The 17,267-nt window shown below is 48.7% G+C and overlaps 8 protein-coding genes across 8 annotated transcripts; 3 read left to right on the top strand and 5 right to left on the bottom strand.

Moving 5' to 3' along the window:
• Positions 1–39: 39 nt before the first annotated feature.
• On the bottom strand, positions 40–491 carry BDV38DRAFT_284103 (uncharacterized protein; the record flags this gene model as incomplete). The annotated part of the gene is made up of 2 exons (XM_032060193.1): positions 40–233; positions 296–491. 2 exons carry the CDS (start codon positions 489–491, stop codon positions 40–42), a joined length of 390 nt encoding a protein of 129 aa, XP_031912419.1.
• Positions 492–916: 425 nt separating this feature from the next.
• Positions 917–1,750, top strand: BDV38DRAFT_293988 (MBL fold metallo-hydrolase; the record flags this gene model as incomplete). The annotated part of the gene is made up of 1 exon (XM_032062399.1): positions 917–1,750. The coding sequence occupies one exon, from the start codon at positions 917–919 to the stop codon at positions 1,748–1,750; it is 834 nt and encodes a 277-aa protein (XP_031912420.1).
• Positions 1,751–2,364: 614 nt separating this feature from the next.
• On the bottom strand, positions 2,365–3,679 carry BDV38DRAFT_293989 (glycoside hydrolase family 16 protein; the record flags this gene model as incomplete). Its single annotated transcript, XM_032062400.1, has 4 exons — positions 2,365–2,618; positions 2,741–2,935; positions 2,995–3,546; positions 3,598–3,679. The coding sequence occupies 4 exons, from the start codon at positions 3,677–3,679 to the stop codon at positions 2,365–2,367; spliced, it is 1,083 nt and encodes a 360-aa protein (XP_031912421.1).
• Positions 3,680–5,271: 1,592 nt separating this feature from the next.
• Positions 5,272–8,782, top strand: BDV38DRAFT_114541 (uncharacterized protein). The gene is made up of 5 exons (XM_032051018.1): positions 5,272–6,017; positions 6,078–6,731; positions 6,807–7,487; positions 7,550–7,999; positions 8,055–8,782. The coding sequence occupies exons 1-5, from the start codon at positions 5,391–5,393 to the stop codon at positions 8,628–8,630; spliced, it is 2,988 nt and encodes a 995-aa protein (XP_031912422.1). The 5' UTR covers positions 5,272–5,390; the 3' UTR covers positions 8,631–8,782.
• Positions 8,783–9,416: 634 nt separating this feature from the next.
• On the top strand, positions 9,417–10,811 carry BDV38DRAFT_284107 (putative tubulin-specific chaperone c; the record flags this gene model as incomplete). The annotated part of the gene is made up of 4 exons (XM_032060194.1): positions 9,417–9,537; positions 9,610–9,770; positions 9,825–10,550; positions 10,608–10,811. 4 exons carry the CDS (start codon positions 9,417–9,419, stop codon positions 10,809–10,811), a joined length of 1,212 nt encoding a protein of 403 aa, XP_031912423.1.
• Positions 10,812–11,296: 485 nt separating this feature from the next.
• BDV38DRAFT_284108 (esterase-like/phytase family protein) lies at positions 11,297–12,984 on the bottom strand (the record flags this gene model as incomplete). Its single annotated transcript, XM_032060195.1, has 3 exons — positions 11,297–11,385; positions 11,474–12,645; positions 12,701–12,984. The coding sequence occupies 3 exons, from the start codon at positions 12,982–12,984 to the stop codon at positions 11,297–11,299; spliced, it is 1,545 nt and encodes a 514-aa protein (XP_031912424.1).
• A 2,315-nt stretch (positions 12,985–15,299) lies between these two features.
• On the bottom strand, positions 15,300–15,778 carry BDV38DRAFT_284109 (uncharacterized protein; the record flags this gene model as incomplete). The annotated part of the gene is made up of 3 exons (XM_032060196.1): positions 15,300–15,392; positions 15,463–15,643; positions 15,702–15,778. The coding sequence occupies 3 exons, from the start codon at positions 15,776–15,778 to the stop codon at positions 15,300–15,302; spliced, it is 351 nt and encodes a 116-aa protein (XP_031912425.1).
• Positions 15,779–16,396: 618 nt separating this feature from the next.
• On the bottom strand, positions 16,397–16,969 carry BDV38DRAFT_284110 (uncharacterized protein; the record flags this gene model as incomplete). Its single annotated transcript, XM_032060197.1, has 1 exon — positions 16,397–16,969. The coding sequence occupies one exon, from the start codon at positions 16,967–16,969 to the stop codon at positions 16,397–16,399; it is 573 nt and encodes a 190-aa protein (XP_031912426.1).
• Positions 16,970–17,267: the final 298 nt, after the last annotated feature.

The raw sequence follows: 17,267 nt of genomic DNA on the forward strand, positions 1-17,267 counted from the left end.
CAATTCCAGTGGAGGAAACGGCAACAACTAAGACCAGATTTAAGCTGACGCGAGAAGTCCAGCAGCAATGCTTAGACCAGGAGCCAGCCACAGCACGGACAGAGCAACGTGGAGACGAGCCTTGAAGTACTGGACACCAACCAAGGCACCAACCAGCGCGTTAACCCCCACCATCCACTTCTCCATCGTCGTTGTAGGGCCGCCGGACTTAGCCCACTTGTAGTTTAAGAGCGCTGTGGAAAGGGACAAATGAGAAGATACGTCAAGAACAAATCGCCAGGAAATAGTCTCGTACCCAGTGTAACCAGATAGCCATTGACAAAGTGCCAGGTGGCGGGGATGATGGCCTTTGCCAGAGCAAACTCTTCCGTAGAGGGAACCGCCTTTATCGTTTGTGGGACCAGGGTGAGGCCGACTTTGACATGTTTGGGGATGATGGCAAGATACAGGAACGATGCAGCTGTATAGAGAGAAGACGACAGGGGTGTCATGGTTGAGGCAGATGAGAGAGTTGATTTCGCGTGGAACGATAGTGACAAAGGTTGATTAACAGAATCGCTTAGAAGGTAGACAGCAGAGGAAGTGGAGAGCTTAATAGTGGGTTTTGTATTCAGGGATACATCGCATAAGCCAGTATAAGCCAGGCGATTGCTGACAAAAGTATCCGTTCCATCCCACCGGCCCTGTGACATAGAACTGAGCTACCATGAATAATGGCATATCCTCTCAGGAAATCTATCTATATGCCTATATTAAACCCTGGGCATGTCCACCCTCCATCAGAATTATTCACCTTCAAAGCATTCTCCGTTCTGAGCCTGTCTATCTTTCTTTCTTTCTTTCTTCTTCCTTTTCTCCTGCCTTTTCTTTTCTTTCTTTTTTTTTTTCTTTCCAGACCGATAATAAAAGCAGAACCATGGCAGTCAAGACTTCCTTCACGAGCTCCATCTCCCTGACCCATATTACGACTGCCACCGTAATCCTCGAGATTGACGGCGTCACTTTCCTCACTGATCCTGTCTTTGGCCCGGCCGGAGTGGAGCACGACATCACCCACCTTTTCCCCGATGCCAAGGAACAGCTGGTGACCAGTAGTCTGGAGGATCCAGCTCTGGGCTTAAACCAGTTGCCCCCAATCGATTCTGTCCTGCTCAGCCATGAAGACCACTGCGACAACCTCGACCCCGTGGGCCGTCAGCTCCTCGACGGCCGCCATGTAATCACAACGATGGACGGAGCCAAGAACCTCGCGCCGCGCCCCGGCGTCCACGGCATCAAACCTTGGGAGCTCCAGACTCACAACATCCGCGGTGTCCAGTACGAGATCACAGGCACCCCATGCTGCCACCTCCCTGGCGGCGAAGTCACTGGCTTCATCCTTCACACCGAGGCATTCGGCCACGCCGCCGACGGCCGCCAGAATGCCGTCTGGGTGACGGGCGACACCATCTACCTCGAGGAACTGCAGCAGATGCAGCATAAGTACCACATCAAGCTGGCTGTGATGAACCTGGGCGCCGCTAAGGTGATGCACCCCGGCCAAGCTACGCCGCTGCAGATCACCATGGGCGGTAGCGATGCTGCACGCTTGGTTCGCGAGATTGGCATCGAGCGCATCGTCCCCGTCCACTTCGAGTCATGGCACCATTTCACGGAGTTTGGAAAGGAGCTGCGTGAAACCTTCGAGAAGGAGGGCATTCTCGACAAGGTTTCTTGGGCGGTGCCGGGAATCAAGACTCAGATCCTTTGAGTAAGGGCTTGAGAAGGAATTTTCCTCTGTATTATTGTATTTTTTACAATCTGCCTTGGCATATAGAAGTTATAGATTTACCAATCTGTCTGTTTATTTGTATGCACATACTAAAAGCTACACGGTAATATCCTAACGAATCTACTTTAACATTTTAGCCTAAATCTCCACACGCGCAGGAGGTCCAAGCGTCGGCTACTTCTGGGGGCCAAATTCTCCTTCTACCAATAGATATCACTTTTGCCACGCGTGGAAAATTGCGATCTTCAATATGCAGGATGGTCTTTGGTGGTACCGTGGTTAAGCAATAGACTACGTAGCACTTGGGCTCTGGGTTTATGGGATCGATTACGGGTTGGGTTATTTTGGTATTTCTTACATTGGGTGTCTCTTTGGTTACTATTGGCGTTGTGAGCTGTGTACAGGTGCAATGGAGGGTTCTTCAAATAATCTGTTATGTGTTGAAGTGGAGTTTTGAAAGAAGAAGAAGAGTACTGAATGCTCAGCATTCGTTTAGTAAGGTTTAAGTAGGTTTGTGCGTGGATAAGGAAGCGAATCGAGTTCTGGACTTCGGGCTTTCCGAGAAGGTAGACTATCGAGTTACTACGCTGAGCTCAGATTGCCAATGGCACTGCCAGCAGTAGCAGAATTGTGAGGTAATTGTTTAGTGAGCTCTTGTTTGCTGCGCCGGTGGCTAGAGGTGGTTGGCTCGATGACGATGACGGTGACATTGATCCTGTCACAGGGCTGGATGTGGTGTTATCCTTGTGGATGGCGGTGGCTGTAGGTGAGATGTCGGGGAGTGAGGATGTTATTGAGGCTGTGACGTAGACATTGGAGGTAGTTGGTAGAGTGGCTGCGGAAAGAACTTGGAAGCATTGAAGGTCAGTTTGAGTCTTCAGGGAGAGACGCTCCAGTATAGGGGTGGAAGGTCATCTTCGGATAGCAAGTGCGACATCGCGAAATGAAAGTGGTAGATGAAAGACTAACCTGTAGAAGAGGATCTTGTCACAGCCCCCGAGCTGTCGCCCTTGACACTTCCATCAATTGCTTTGATAGACTTCCATGAACCAGACTTATCCGTATACTCGTACGCAGAGCCAGAGGAGTAGTCTGTGACCTTGATCGATTTCACGTACATGGTATAAGGTCCTTTCGAATAGTCGACTTCACCGCCAGCCCATTCTAGTGATTGAGCGTAATTAGAAATGCATAAACTAAGGTTCAGAATTCATAGCTCGTACCAATTGTTCCTGGGGCATTAGAAGGATCCCCAGCAGCCCAAGGGCCAACCTTGATGTAACAGGGCGTCTGTGGATACTGTCCGTTGGCGTTCTTTTCCTCTAATGTACGAACTGTGTTGCCGTCGATCTGCCAGAGAATCCGGTTACTATCCCAATCGATAGTGTACGTCTTGAACGTGTCATGGTTCCCAGAATCGGGGTGAAAGGCACCACGGTCATAGGTGGTGGTGTCGCCTTTTCCAAAGTAGTTCGTCTGAACCCGAGCGTTGTCCCCTCCAAGCCACTCCCAGTCTATCTCATCCAGACAGTCTGATTGAAGAACTGCACTGCTGACTATACCTGTACCCGGTGCAGCCTTGATAGTGAATTCCACTCGACCAAACATGATGTAGAAGTCGGACTGAAGCACAGGGCCATCAAGCTTCTTTGCAACCGTCAAGGCCACGCCATCCTTGTCTTGGGTGACAGTTCCAATAGACTTCCATCTATTAGGGACCGACTTGGTAAGATCAAATGTAGCCGAGGTTCCAAAGGCAGGATCTTTGGGGCAGTCTGTCGACGTTAGATCGTCGACCTGGAATCTTCATAGTAAATGCCACTCACTAGCCTTTGTAGGGTTGCACGAAGTGAAGGTTTGAGCATCTGCCAGATAAGGCAGCATCAAGACGGTCATGGCCATGGCCATGATGTAGCATGAGAAACTCCTACTGTGTGCGAACATTGTTTCGCCCATTTGGATCGTCGAAATGAGTGTGATACCAGAGAATATCTCCGGCGATAAGGTTGCTTAAATATGACGATAGACGACCAGTCTAAGAGAGTTGGATAACAACGAGATTCATTGCTTCCGGGTCTCCTATTATAGACCATGGTTCAGAAAGTGAATTCGCCGGTCATACCCGGCTATTTTTAGTCGGGGAGATGGGTCATCTGAAGCCAAGTTGAACTTCACTGTACACATTGTACATTCACTGAATGACGGTCAGCAAAATGCCTCGGCTTGACTGAAATGGGACTGTGTTCCAGTGAGTCAACCCACATATAAGAGCACACTATTGCCGTTGGTCAGACTTATCTACAACCTCAACATGCCGTATATGCTACTCGGGTATTCTTGTGACACTGTGACGGGATGCCAGGGGATTCTGTCTGCTCTACTGTCCTTGTCGACTTTCTCATAGAGCTCTGATTACAATGTTCAATCATTGGTAGTAGACAGCTCCACGTTCCTTTTCTCCTGAATGGTATATACTACGTGCTCGTTTCATCTGTTGGGTTCGGTGGAACAAGCTCGCGTGAGCCCGATAGAAAACTCTATCGTTCTGTCCAGCCCTAAGCTCTGAAGTATGATCAACCGACTTCGCATCCATCGACCTCATCTGACACATCTAAGTGGCTAGTGCATTCTTGATTGAGTTACGGCAACCCACGTGTGGTCTTCCGTAACAAAGTTTCTTGAGGAATGTCGGCGTTCGCTTCGGTTCCAAAAGCTATGAGGGTCAGAGTCTCATCTGGGTGTATTTAAGCAAGGAGGTTCCGAGATGACCGCATGGAGAATGAGAATCGAATTTCATTACCTCTGAACTGAGGTCGCGTCTGGAGTGCTACTAGTTACATCTCGGAGGGTTTTGGACAGGGGTTACGTTTTTAAGTTAAAAAAGTTCGATAGTAGGTACAGTTCTAAGAGTACCATGCAGGAGAGTAAGACACTTCTGAAACATCCACTATGTTTTGAATGCATTGTATGCTTTTTGAAACAATCTAATGGAATTGATTGTAAATGCCAAAGTCCCTTTTGTAGGGTTTCACAAAGTCATTCATTGTGTTGGTAACTCATGTGACCCCCCCCCCCCTCCCTGTTGGGCACAAAATGTCACGTTTTCCAAGAGAAACAAAACAAACCACCCGCATTGTTGTTGAGGTTGTTTTTGTGACAAGTCATTCTGGTGTGAGCCAAACAAGAGAAAACGTCTCGTCTTCTTCCTCCACACAAAAAGATCTCCGGTGGCCGATCAATGTGCGAAGGTCCTTGCAGGAGGATTTAATGCAGTATGATTGGACAATTCACCCGGGTTGGGGGAGGACTCGGAGGGGGAAAAAGATGACAGGGACAACGTTTGTCCCTGTAAGACGAGACACGCAGCCTCGCGTCAGCTGAGATAGCCTGGCAGCACCTTTTCTCCCCGTTCATCCAAATTCCATCATGTTTTCCGGACCTGTCATCCGTCGCGGACAATGCCATCTTTTCAACCCCTATCTCACCACGCGGTCGCAGCTTTCCGTCGCAATCTGACATCCTGCTCCGAATTAAACTATCAACAGCTGCGCGATAGATAAATAAATACTAATATTTGAATCGCTCGTATGCTGGTGGCGGATTTGCCCCCGGTTTCCTCATGTCACATCCACTCGTGGCAGCAGTGTGGGAACAGCTACGGCGGCGTGACATAACCAATATCGTGAGGGAAATTATCGGCGAACATGCTACGGATGTCGCCATCTTTCAAGCGGAGGATGCTTCCGATGTCGCGAAAGTCGAGCATCTAATGCACGCCGTGTTCTGGATCAAAGCCATTTTTGACTTGCAGAGAACCTATCTGCAGGGGTTGACGAATTTCGACGATGGCCACCCCTCCTCCACGTCATACCTCCTCCCCGCCGAAGTGATTTTCTCGACCCTCATGTACCTCGTGCAGGTGAAGCCGAAGTTGTTCCCGTACAGCAAAGCCACCGCCCCCGAGCTGGTCAAATATAGACACTTTCTCGCCCTCACGTTACTCGCCGGTGCGCGACTGCTTCTGTTGCGAGGTCAAGGCATTCGCCATGAGATGAAATTCAGTCTGGAACGTGCGATCAGGAAAGCATGGCAAGACTCGGAGCTGCCCGGCGCAGAGAGGTTTATGGTCAGCAATTTGCTGCCCAACGTCATCGATAGTATAGAATCCTCGGATTCGTCATCTAAAAGTCATATGTTTTCCCCGGCGTCGCACGGAAGTAATCCTAAAGTCACTGCCATGGAACCGGTAAGTTCTAGCACGCATCTCTGTAAGCCCACGGGAACAAGTTCGGCTCACGCATGGTAGAACTCCTTACTGGGGAATACAGAGACTCTGACAGACCTTTTGACGGGACTTCTGAAGAAAAACACCGATCAGATGACTCCCTTCTTATCTTTGTTTGACATGCTATGGGCTGCCGAGGCGACGATGGTACAGTCTCACATAGATCGCCGTCGGATGTCCCAAGAACAGGGGCATAGCCTAGTTGCTGCACTGGGCGTGGACGATATCTTTGATCACGCGCGAGAGAACAAATTGAAACTGGCGAAGACGGTTTTGGCAGCATTCAATGATGAATTCACAGCACCTCCGCTACAAATCCTTGCGACGGTTGTGCTAAGCCAGAATGCCGAAGCTCATCCACCCCTCCAAACACGACGAATCCGGGACACTTGGGCTCAGCTATCTCGTATTAGGGAAGTCTGCGAGGCATCCCTGAGCCATCTGGTGAGATGGCTTATCAACCGTAGAGTCCAACTGTGGGGTTGCAACGGAGAGCTCGAGGCTACCTCGCACCACTACCAACAGAATCTCACAGAGTGGTTGCAGCTGTCACCCCTCCAAGAAGGGAATCAACCAAATCGTCAAGATGAAGTACTCTACAATGTGGATTGCCCTGCTGCGCATTCGGTCCCCATATCATTATTGGAAGAGCGGATGGATAAAAATGCTCGCGAGGTATGCGAATCCCCTCATGACGCCATCACTCAATCGTTCCATCATAATAACGGTAGAGGTTCAACATTTCCATAGCAAATCCGAGCGAACTCTCAAACCCTCACACTGAATATCTACTGCCCTTTGTGTCCAACAAACACGAAAATACAACATGCACGGATGGTGGAACCGGCCAGGCTTTCCCAAACACGCATTGGCTTCGAGTCGGGCAGTGTCAGAAGTTACTCCTTCCCTGAATCCATGTCTCGAGACACGACCTCCTCGAGCTCCCTTAGTCACTCCACCAGCCATTCATCCGTGCGTATAGACTCCGGCGATGGGACATGGAGTCCGATCTCGCCTGCGACCTTCAAGCCAGTATTCAGTGCAATGAATAGCAAATATTCTCCTACTACACCCTCTGACCCACGTAACTCATTTTTAGCGCGTGCTAAAACCGATAATCTGTATGAGAAATCCAGCACGAGGTCATTCCCGCGAGAACTGAAAAACGTCTCTCTACCCTTTTCCACCGGTTCTTCCCTGTTTCGACGGGTATCAGTGAAGAAGAACCATTTACCTCGTGAGCCCAGATTCTGCTTCTCTGCGTCCGGCCGAAGCCTTCTTCTGTGGGGTGTTGGAAGTAATTGGGTGGCCAGGTTTGAGACACCCAGTGCCGGAGCGCAGAAGCCAAGAAGTCACCGATATGATGTTTCCGGCGTGCAATACGTTGCCGCCGGAGACCAGCGCTGCGCGGTAATAGCTGCTGTTGGAGAGGTAATATGGACCTTCACTCATCTACCTTCAAGCAATTCGGCCAGAACTGACAACACAAACAGCATTACGAGCTTCTGGTATTCAAGGGGCTTGGCCTCAGTGCCGAAGCTCATTTGCCGATTGAAATACACAATCCATCCCTACCTCCGATCCATATGGTTATGTCTCGCGACGATCGATACGTTGCATTTACCCTCAAAAACGAAGTTCGAGTTTACGAAATTATTGCGGGCGGCATCGTAAGAGTCTCATTTGGGGATACCGGAGACCCCAGCGCGTCTCTGTGTGATATGATTCCGGCCCCAACGCACATCGCATCGCCCCTAGGAGATGACGGTACTCCGGGGCCAGAAGCAATTATTGAAAGAAAGCTACAGTTCTCAGTGGACGGGAAATATTTTGTCATTGCAACGCACCTGACCGACTGCAATGCCTATGTTGATGTGTGGGACCTGTCCCTCAAACGGTGGGATACTGTACCTGGTAAATCACAGTCGTTTAGGCTTTCTCACGTATGTCTCTCTAGATTCTCCATTTTTCCTTTGCACGAGTGACTAACAATACAAGCGGACGACTAATAACAAAGACCTCACCTGCGTGTTTTACGATAATGTTCACCATGCAGTTCTCTTACCCGCCTACTTCGAAAAGGAATTCCCGAAATCCTCCTCCGTCGCCGATAAAGACATGCTGAAAGACCCAAATAGCACCCGCATCACACACGCAGCCCAGTCCGCCTCCGGGTCGCAGTTTGCAATTGCGAATGGCATGAACCAGATTTACCTGTTCGATTCCAATGCTAGTGGGTCTACGCGAGTGTCTCGGATGAAGAAAGCCTCACATAAGATCAGTTCGTCAGTCTTCCGGCCCGGTTACTTGAGCTTGGCCTTCCCACAGGACGACGAGGTATTGCTTTTCTGGATGGACAATGGGAAATTGATGCTCCGGACGGTGCGAGTGCACGAGGGGACCCAGACATCCAAAGATTATGATTTGCGCTCTGATTTTGACCGGCTGATTCTTGAACGGCCCACGGCTGATGTGCAATTCCGGCGAGCTTCACTGCTCTCCAAACAACAAAGCCCTGAGTTGGATGGATACATATCCATCACCAGCAAGCTAGCTGAGCTACCATCAACATGATGATCGACGAAGAGATCCAAGACTGCTTCCACATTAATTCTTGGGCATAAGATCGTGGAGGATCGAATATAAATCAATAATAAATATAATATTTCTGCATTCAGCACACATTCCTTCATTGTAATCTCATCTGTGGACTACACGAACAAGCCAGTAGTTTGATTCGAGAACGGTGAAAAGTCGATGCCTGAGGACGTTCACCTGGATCATGCACGTCATTACCGAGACCGGACTAGTGCGGGGGAGCTTCCCCGGAATAATTGAGGTCCCGAGTCCCGAGGGGGTTCCATGATGATCGATCGTCACTTTGAAAACATCAGAGACGAAAAGAGCAAATCAGTCAGTTACAAGAAGGTTACTAGAGGTATGTCCTTTGCTATTGGAGACCATCAGTGACTCTGTCGTGCCAAAAGTCACCTTCGTCCAGTTCCCTCTGTCCCTCCGGTGGATCGTGCGGGTGATCGACCGTCGGAGCTTCTGCAGCTTGTCCAAGTCCAGTACCTGAGATTGCGTGCAGCTGGAATGAGCTAATATTCGCATTGACTTTTAGAAAATTCGGTGCGGATTACTTTCTATCCTAAGCAACGCCTACAGGAAGGGGTTCAAAGGCCTTTGCCGTGTCGACGCCAGTCAAACCGGCTTTGATATATATGCCTTCAAGACGACGTCATCAATCCGTTCATTCTTACGCGGACCGTCTCGGGAACTCTAGAGTAGTTCGAGTCTAAACAGCAACCTCCCCTCTTCCCCTTTCATTTCATTGTCCCCTACACGACACTTATCGTCATGTCTCAATCCGAGATTCGTGATGCCCGTCGGCCCTCTCAGGCCGAGAACCAGACCATTCTCAAATCTGAAATCCCTTTGAAAGAGCGCTTTTTCCGTTACTTTCAACATGAGATCACTGGTATGACCTAGTTGATGGACTGTGATCCTATGTGCACAGTCGGAAATCATCTGACACCCGTGCTTCCTATAGCTCTGCAAGAACAGATGGACCGTCTCGCGGATACCTCTCTTGTGGGAGGAGAACGGACGGATGCGACCGACCACTGCCTAGCTGGCATTGCCCGATTGTCCAACGAAGTCAAGGACGCAGCGAGCTATATCCCCACATATGATCAGCGGATATATGCGGAAGTAGGTTGAATAATGTCGCCCTTGACGCGTGTCTTGTATTGATCCATCGTCTAGGCGATCAAGGCCCTCCAGGATAAGCTAGTTGAGACTCGGGCGACGGTCGAGCCGCGCCCTAAGTTCAGCTTCAAGACGAAGAAGAATGCCTCGGCAATTTCCTTGTCTGATGCAGCCAACATAGTTTATCATGGTCGGAGTATGCCTGGATACCTCTCGCCGGGAACATCCTCGGTGGATTCATCCGCCGCTCAGACCCCTAATTATCCCTCCACACCATTGAATGAGCCGGATCGCATCCTGCAACCGAGAGCAGAGATCGCCCCGACTTCTTTCCCAGCCCTCCCGACCATTGATGTCGATGACAGTGAGGACAAGTCGAAGAACGGGAAGGGTAAGGCCTTTGCGGCCACTGCTGTGTCATCTGTGTCCGTGAACAACCATGTTGGGCTCCATATCATGCTTCCGTCCTCCGGTTCGACGGCTACAGTGCCTGCCTCCATCACGTCCTTACGCCATTGCGTCGTGGACATGTCCATCCCCACTGCCAACGGCAAGCCCTACGCCAGTCTAACGATCAAGGGCGTCAAAGAGAGCCTGCTAGTTTGCGGACAGATTAACGGTCCAGCCCACATCACCGATGTGGAAAACACTACCATCGTAGTGACCTGCCGCCAATTCCGCATGCACAACTGTTCTAACGTGGATGTGTACCTGAGCGCATCCAGCAACCCGATTATTGAGGACTGCACCAATATTCGATTTGCCCAGATACCAAGAGCATACGTATGTAACTAGTAGTTCTGCCTTTCACTGCAACCCCGCTAACACATACCGTTGCAGGCTTTGGACCACGACCACCCGGACAGTGAAGACCACTGGAGCCAGGTTGAAGATTTCAAATGGATCAAGCCCGAACCCAGCCCTAACTGGAGTTTGATTCCTCGTGAGAGCGCGGTCCCCGAGGAAGTATGGGCTGAAATCGTTCCTGGTGGCCCAGGATGGTCCCTAGATGACATTCTACGCGCGATTAACATTGCCAACTAGTGACTACTTTTCACACCTGGAATGCCCCCTTGTGGCTGCATATAGGTATACCAATGCAAATGCAAATATTCTGTCATAGGTTATGAAACGTTTGACGCAGATAACGCACTTTGACTAGGGATGTCTACACCATTTAGTCGATCCATCTGGTTGCCATTATGTTCTCGTTCAGTACGGAGGCCGAGCTGTCTCCTTTTATCACCTGTCGGTGGACTTCTAATTTACTATGCTATGAAATTCCTGTGAACTGGGCACATCAAGATTGCATTTATGGAAAGGGGCGTTCTTGGCCAACTCATATCTTTCCAGACTCTGGCTCTTTCGCTTGTACTTGTATTTGGTGCAGGCATCAATCAGAACACCGACAGCATGCCGGTTTATTACATACTGTTAATTCATTATTTCAATGCTTTAGTGGACACTATCATGAACAACAAAATCGATCTACCAATCTATCAAGGAATATATACACACAGTTGAAATCCTTAGAATTCCACCTTGAAGACCAGAACCTGGTTATCAATGTTGTAACCCGATTCATCGGCGTACTTGTAACGCCCAAAGTTCATGTGCCCTATGAAAAAAAAAAAAAAAAAAAAAAGAAAACCTCTGGTCAGCCAACGTCCGTACAGACACATTCACACCAGGAAGAAAAGACTCACCATCCTGCGTCATAAAGTCATTATCACTGAAGCTGAACAAGAAATACTCCGTCTTGGACGAGCCACGCTTGTGCTGTTCCGGCTCGACAGGAACAATCGCAAAGCTCTCCCACTTCTCATTCAACAGCCTCGCATCCTGCGGCCCACCGTTATGAAGCCCGAACTTGGCCAGCTCCGACTCAACATTATAATCCAGGAACGAGCAGTACTCGACCGGCGTAATGTCATCCTTCAACACCCCCTTGGACGAAGCAACACTGGCTCCAACACCATCATACTTGCCCTTCAAATCCGTCGTCGAATTGCCAATCGAAATCACATCCGCATGCCGATACACAGACCTCGTCTCATCCTGTCCATGCCCGAACCCAGAATCCCGCGAGAGAACCAAAAAGTCCCCAGTGGGAAGCATATGCATCTCGGACTGCGACGCCACCACCGATTCATTCTTCGTATAATCCTCATACTTCGGCAACTGCACAACATACTCATGCTTGTACACTGGCTTCCCAGAAGAAGAAGAAATATCATACTCCAGAAGACGGGCCGGCCGCCGATTCTTCTTCTTCGGCCCGCCCTCCTGGTTCAGCGCAGACTGCATCATCGTATACAATGTCTTTCCGTCGGGGGATATGGTCAACGCCTCCAACCCCTGGTTATTATTCCGACCCGTTTGAGGATCCTCCGGGTTAATCTCCAGCTCGGGGTCATACACCGGCGGACTGGCCGCGCTGAAACTCAATGTTCCATTACGACGGGGTAGGATCGCTCCCGGCGGCTGAATCGCCAGAACCATCTTCCCCTCTTTGCTGAATTTGTACACATACGGCCCGTATTCATCGGACACCCAGAACCCACCGTCGTTGTCGATCGCTAGACCCTCCGGGTCCAGGGAGATACGCTTCCCGCCGGGTCCTTCGCCGCCGAAGCCGTCGCCGACGTAGGTGGCTGCCGGCAGCGGCGGGTAGCCTGGGTAGGATGCGGCTCCGGTTACGTCGGCGTCAAGGCCGGTGGTGGGGAGACCGTCGGGGCCGGTGAGGAGGATTGTGTCGAGGTATTTTAGGTGTAGGTTTGGGGGGGAGGGGGTTTGGGCGGAGGCGTTGCGTGCGAGGGTGAGTTTTAGGGCGATCTTGTGGATGCGTGGTTGGAAGTTTAGGGTTCCGTTTGTGTTCCTGGATGTATGTGTTAGTTGGGAGTTCATTCAATTGGGGAGTAGGTTATATGTACCAGCCACGGTCAGGTAGAGCGTAGACAATCCCTGAGTATGTGTTTTTGTCGGTTCGGCGCCAGGAATCTGGCTCAATGGCTATAGAACTGCCGATTCCGCCGATTGTGTCGCCATACTTGTCGGTTGCGTTGGAAGGGAGGAATCCGTAGCCTTCCAGACCGGTGTATGCGTATGTTGTGCCACCGCAGGTGGTCTGGTTGACGACGTTGGATTTGGGACGGAGGGTTGCTGCTGCTGCTGCTGCCGTCCAGGGCAGTGCAGTCAATACTATGGATAGTTTCATGGGGATTTAAAGAGAGTGGACAATTGAATGCTAGCTTATAAGAATTATGAAAGTAGTGAGAGCATTGGGAAGGAAATATATAACTTTTCTCTCTGGTGTGTACAGGTAGGAAAGGAAGACCATTAATATATATCCGACATGGATGACGATCATCCAGGGCTCATGCCTAGTTCGTTATTCTTCTTTTCTCCGTTCCTAGCTAGATGTAGTCACAGTCGCAGCTGATTGAACATGCTCCTAAATACCGAGATAGGCCAAGATCAACGTGCTAGAAGGTCTCCTTCCCATTCGCTCGGGGCTTTTAATTACTTCCATCCTGCTAGGCCAATGGCGTGGTGGGGTATCCTTGCCGATGGTTTTAGTCTATAAACTAAATCCATAGACTATCACTATTTTATACTACGATATGCATGTGGGCTTTTGCAGTGAACTTTTGAGTACTCACGCGATGTTTATGCCTGAGGTGTCATTGCGGGACCACTGCTTTGATCTGGAGCCCTACTAGTATTCTCTGGGAGAGGTAAATGTCATTGTATGTATACACAAGGTGTTTAGTAGACAAATTATAAGATATTCTAAATGTTTTCTTTTTGGAGTGTGCTAATTCTCTAATTTATGACTGTGTGGGAGCATGTGTCCCGGTAGGTATATTCTTAACTCCGCCAAAAGGCCACTGTGATCAGACTCGAGACATATACACATCTCCCATGGATATAGTAGGTTGTAAGATAGATCCGGATAGTGGCTAAAGTCTAGATATATCATAGCATATGCTATATATGACTGTTAGATACTCTTCATCTATAAACCCCCGATCTCAGTGATCCGTGAAGTCAGCTGCATCACTAAGGTCTAAGGTCAATGAATAACTCACCTTGATTAGCGTCCTAACAGTATAACAGTATAGGTCTAAGTCACTCTCACGACCACGCCTTTGGGCACTCCTCTGCTGCGCACGTAAATTTATCATCTGTGCTGGTGTTTTTCACTGAATTGAGCGTAATGTAATTCTATTCATTACTGTTATTAATCAACCAAGATCAATGAGTACTATGACGCTGTCTTACTCTAACCGCAGCTACACGGTTTTCGAGACGACTCTAAATCGCCCAGTTGCCAGTGGATGGTGCACATTTTGTAAGTGCTTGGATGTACTTGCTCAACTCACAGTCAAGCTATCCCATAGAAAGAAAGGGCTTTGGTTAGATTATAAGTAATCTACAATAAGATAAAGAGTAACTGACCTGCAATATCTGTTGCTCATACTTGCGCTTCTTCTCCTCGAGCTTTGCCTTTAGCTGACTCTTCTTCGTCCCGGCTGAAATCCACATTCTTTGGAAAGTAACAAAACCTGTGAGGAACTCTCAGTCTCTTCTCGACTACATCCAGATCCCCTTCTGTAATGCTGAGACGAGGATTATCGCTATTGCCAATGCAGACCGTCAGCCTCCTTTTTTTTGTTTTTTTTTTTTTTGCTACGTTGGACGTGTTTGATGGGATTTGCACACCTGAGACGACAAATAGCAATTCCCACGAATAAGCGCAAGTCCTCGACAACCTTTAGTGTTTGTTCTGCAGACATGTTCGGACCTGTTGGCCTAGTTATAAATATCGACTAAATTTATAGGCTATTTTCTACTATGTTCTGCATGCTTTGCCATCACGCTATATTCATGCCTTAGATGTCGTGGCGGGCTTGGTAGTTTCAGCCCTATTCCCGAATGGGGGTAAATATCATTTTGTTTTCGAACTGTTTAGTGGGCTAAATACTAAAGACTAATAATTATAAAATTGATGACTGTGTGAGAGCTTGGTCTTGTCTTATATAACCTACACCGTGGTATATGCACATGATGAGCATAGACATGCATATACTGGCAGTTTGCATCTAGACCTGAATAGTGCCCGAAATCCAATCACATTATACGATATTTGATACATGAGAGTTAACCTGAGTAATCCGTAAAATCGTAGTTGTACCCTTGCACAGCAACAATACCCAAAGGTAACTGAAACGCCTACACTGTCTGTCATTCTATGGCTTTGTATCAGGTCGGCAATCCTCCTCATCCCTCGCATGCTCCGGTATCCACACATGCAGGCAATGATATGCCGCGGACGAAACTGCATGAAAGAATATGTCCTCCTGCTCCGGTGCAAGTTTATTATGCTTCTCTTTTGTGTCAGTTTCTTCTCCCATCGCCCTTGTAACGAAAAGCGCTGGTGTGAACAATAGATATGGCTATTGTTACAGTGATTAATCAACCAAGACCCGGTAAAGAGTTAATAGGGACCGCGACTTACCCCAACCTCAGTCACAAAGCCAAGTAGGGCTTGGAAGATAGACTGCCCTCAGGTGCCGCATAATCCGCAAGAGCTTGGAAGCTCACAGCCAAGTCACGGCACAGCTATTCCCATGAAAAAGGGCCCCGGTTAGATTAACTTATACGCAATACACAAGGCGGAGAGTGGACTTACATAGAATATCCCACGGACCAGTTCGTTCATCTCATCGGGGTATGACTTTTCTATCCTCCCATCGGCGGAGGCCTCTTGGTTTGAGTCCGGCTTTAGCAATTTAACATTGTCGTGAACTTCCTGCATTTGATTCTGGAGGCCCACTAGATTGTTAATGAAAGCCTTTTGATAACCCTCAATGCTAATGTAGATTGTCAGCCTTCCTTGCTACGGTGGATGGATTTATGGGGGCTGCACACCTCCAATTATTACCAGCAAAGTCCAACATCGTCATTAACTTTTTGACGGCATCTAGTGCCTTCTTTGCTTGAGACATGTTTGGCCTTGTAGAAAGTGATGGGGGAAATGCTCTTGTAAAAAGAGATCGTTAGTTATAGAAAGAAATGAGGGTTGATCCAGAGATGTTGACCGCGAGTTCCCGAATAGCCCTAGCGCCTACGCGTTCCTTTGTCAGATAAACAGTTCATGCCCTTACTACTTTGGGGGCAAATTCCATCCTATATACAGAGTATAGGCAGTTTTTACTCCCCAAGGACTCAGATTTATCAATCCTACGTCTTAAGTTCTTGTAAGCTTTGATCGAACAATTTGACCATGACACTAAGGCAAGACCAGTACTGTCCTACCACGTGGCGCAAATTACAGAGCATCTGCAATAGTTTTCCATTTATGATGCTCTCTCTGAGTTAGATTATCAAAAATAATATATCTAAATCCCATAGTGGGTATCCCAGATCTATACTCATTACAGAAAAATAATGGAGTCATCCAGGGCCTGTGGATTGGTAAGACAAAAAGAAACAAGATGATCATCCAAGCACTGCAGGCTGCAGTACATATCACGCCTCATAGAGGACAGCTATGTCCACAGAAATTAATCTTCATTTCTTGCCGTGTGCTGTAGTAGGATCGCATAACACGGCAATCTGCAAACTTAGTACCCCATGCCACCATAGCTGTCTGAGCTTCCCATGTCATCATAGCCATATGTGCTACCCATATTTCCATAGCTATCCGAGCTTCCCATGCCACTCATGGTATCTGAGCTCCCCGAATCAATCACACTCGGTGGACTTTCCATCGAACTTCCCTGGCCGCTCATACTGTCTTCGTTCCCATATGAACTCCCCATGCCACTTGAGCTACCAAACAGACTTCCCATCAAGCTCCCCACTGGACTGTCCGAGCCAGTGAGACTACCCGAGCTTCCATAAGGACTACCATATGAGCTTCCCATAGGACTAGAAGGGCTAGTCGAACTCCCTGAGCTTCCATACGGGCTTCCTGAGCTGCCGTATGGACTCCCCATTGAACTTTCCATGGAACTACCAGGGCCAGTCAGACTGCCGGAATTTCCAAATAGGCTTCCCATGTTACTTGAGCTTCCCATGTTACTTGAGCTTCCCATTGTGTTTCCCATAGTTCCTGAGTTGCCCATAGAACTGCTAGGACCGCTCAGGCTGCCCGATTTTCCGGAGGGGCTTCCCATGTTACTCGAACTTCCCATGTTACTTGAGGACCCCATTGGGTTTGAGCCACTTGGTTTGTTCGAGCTTGGTGTGCCATTTGAGCCACCTGAGTTGGATCCCGATGAGCCGGTTTTACCAGTTTGGCCAGATTGGCTAGACTGACCGGATTGACCGGATTGCCCGGACTGACTGGATTGACCAGATTGACCTCCACAACCAAGAAACACAGCTATATTAAGTTAGTATCTGCTAAAGATACTCCCGATCGACATCAACCCAACGGGATACAGCCAAAGAAAAGAAGGGAAAGAAAGAAAGAAAGAAAGAAAGAAAGAA

Source organism: Aspergillus pseudotamarii (assembly GCF_009193445.1).
Source record: "Aspergillus pseudotamarii strain CBS 117625 unplaced genomic scaffold BDV38scaffold_35, whole genome shotgun sequence".
NCBI lineage: Eukaryota > Fungi > Ascomycota > Eurotiomycetes > Eurotiales > Aspergillaceae > Aspergillus > Aspergillus pseudotamarii.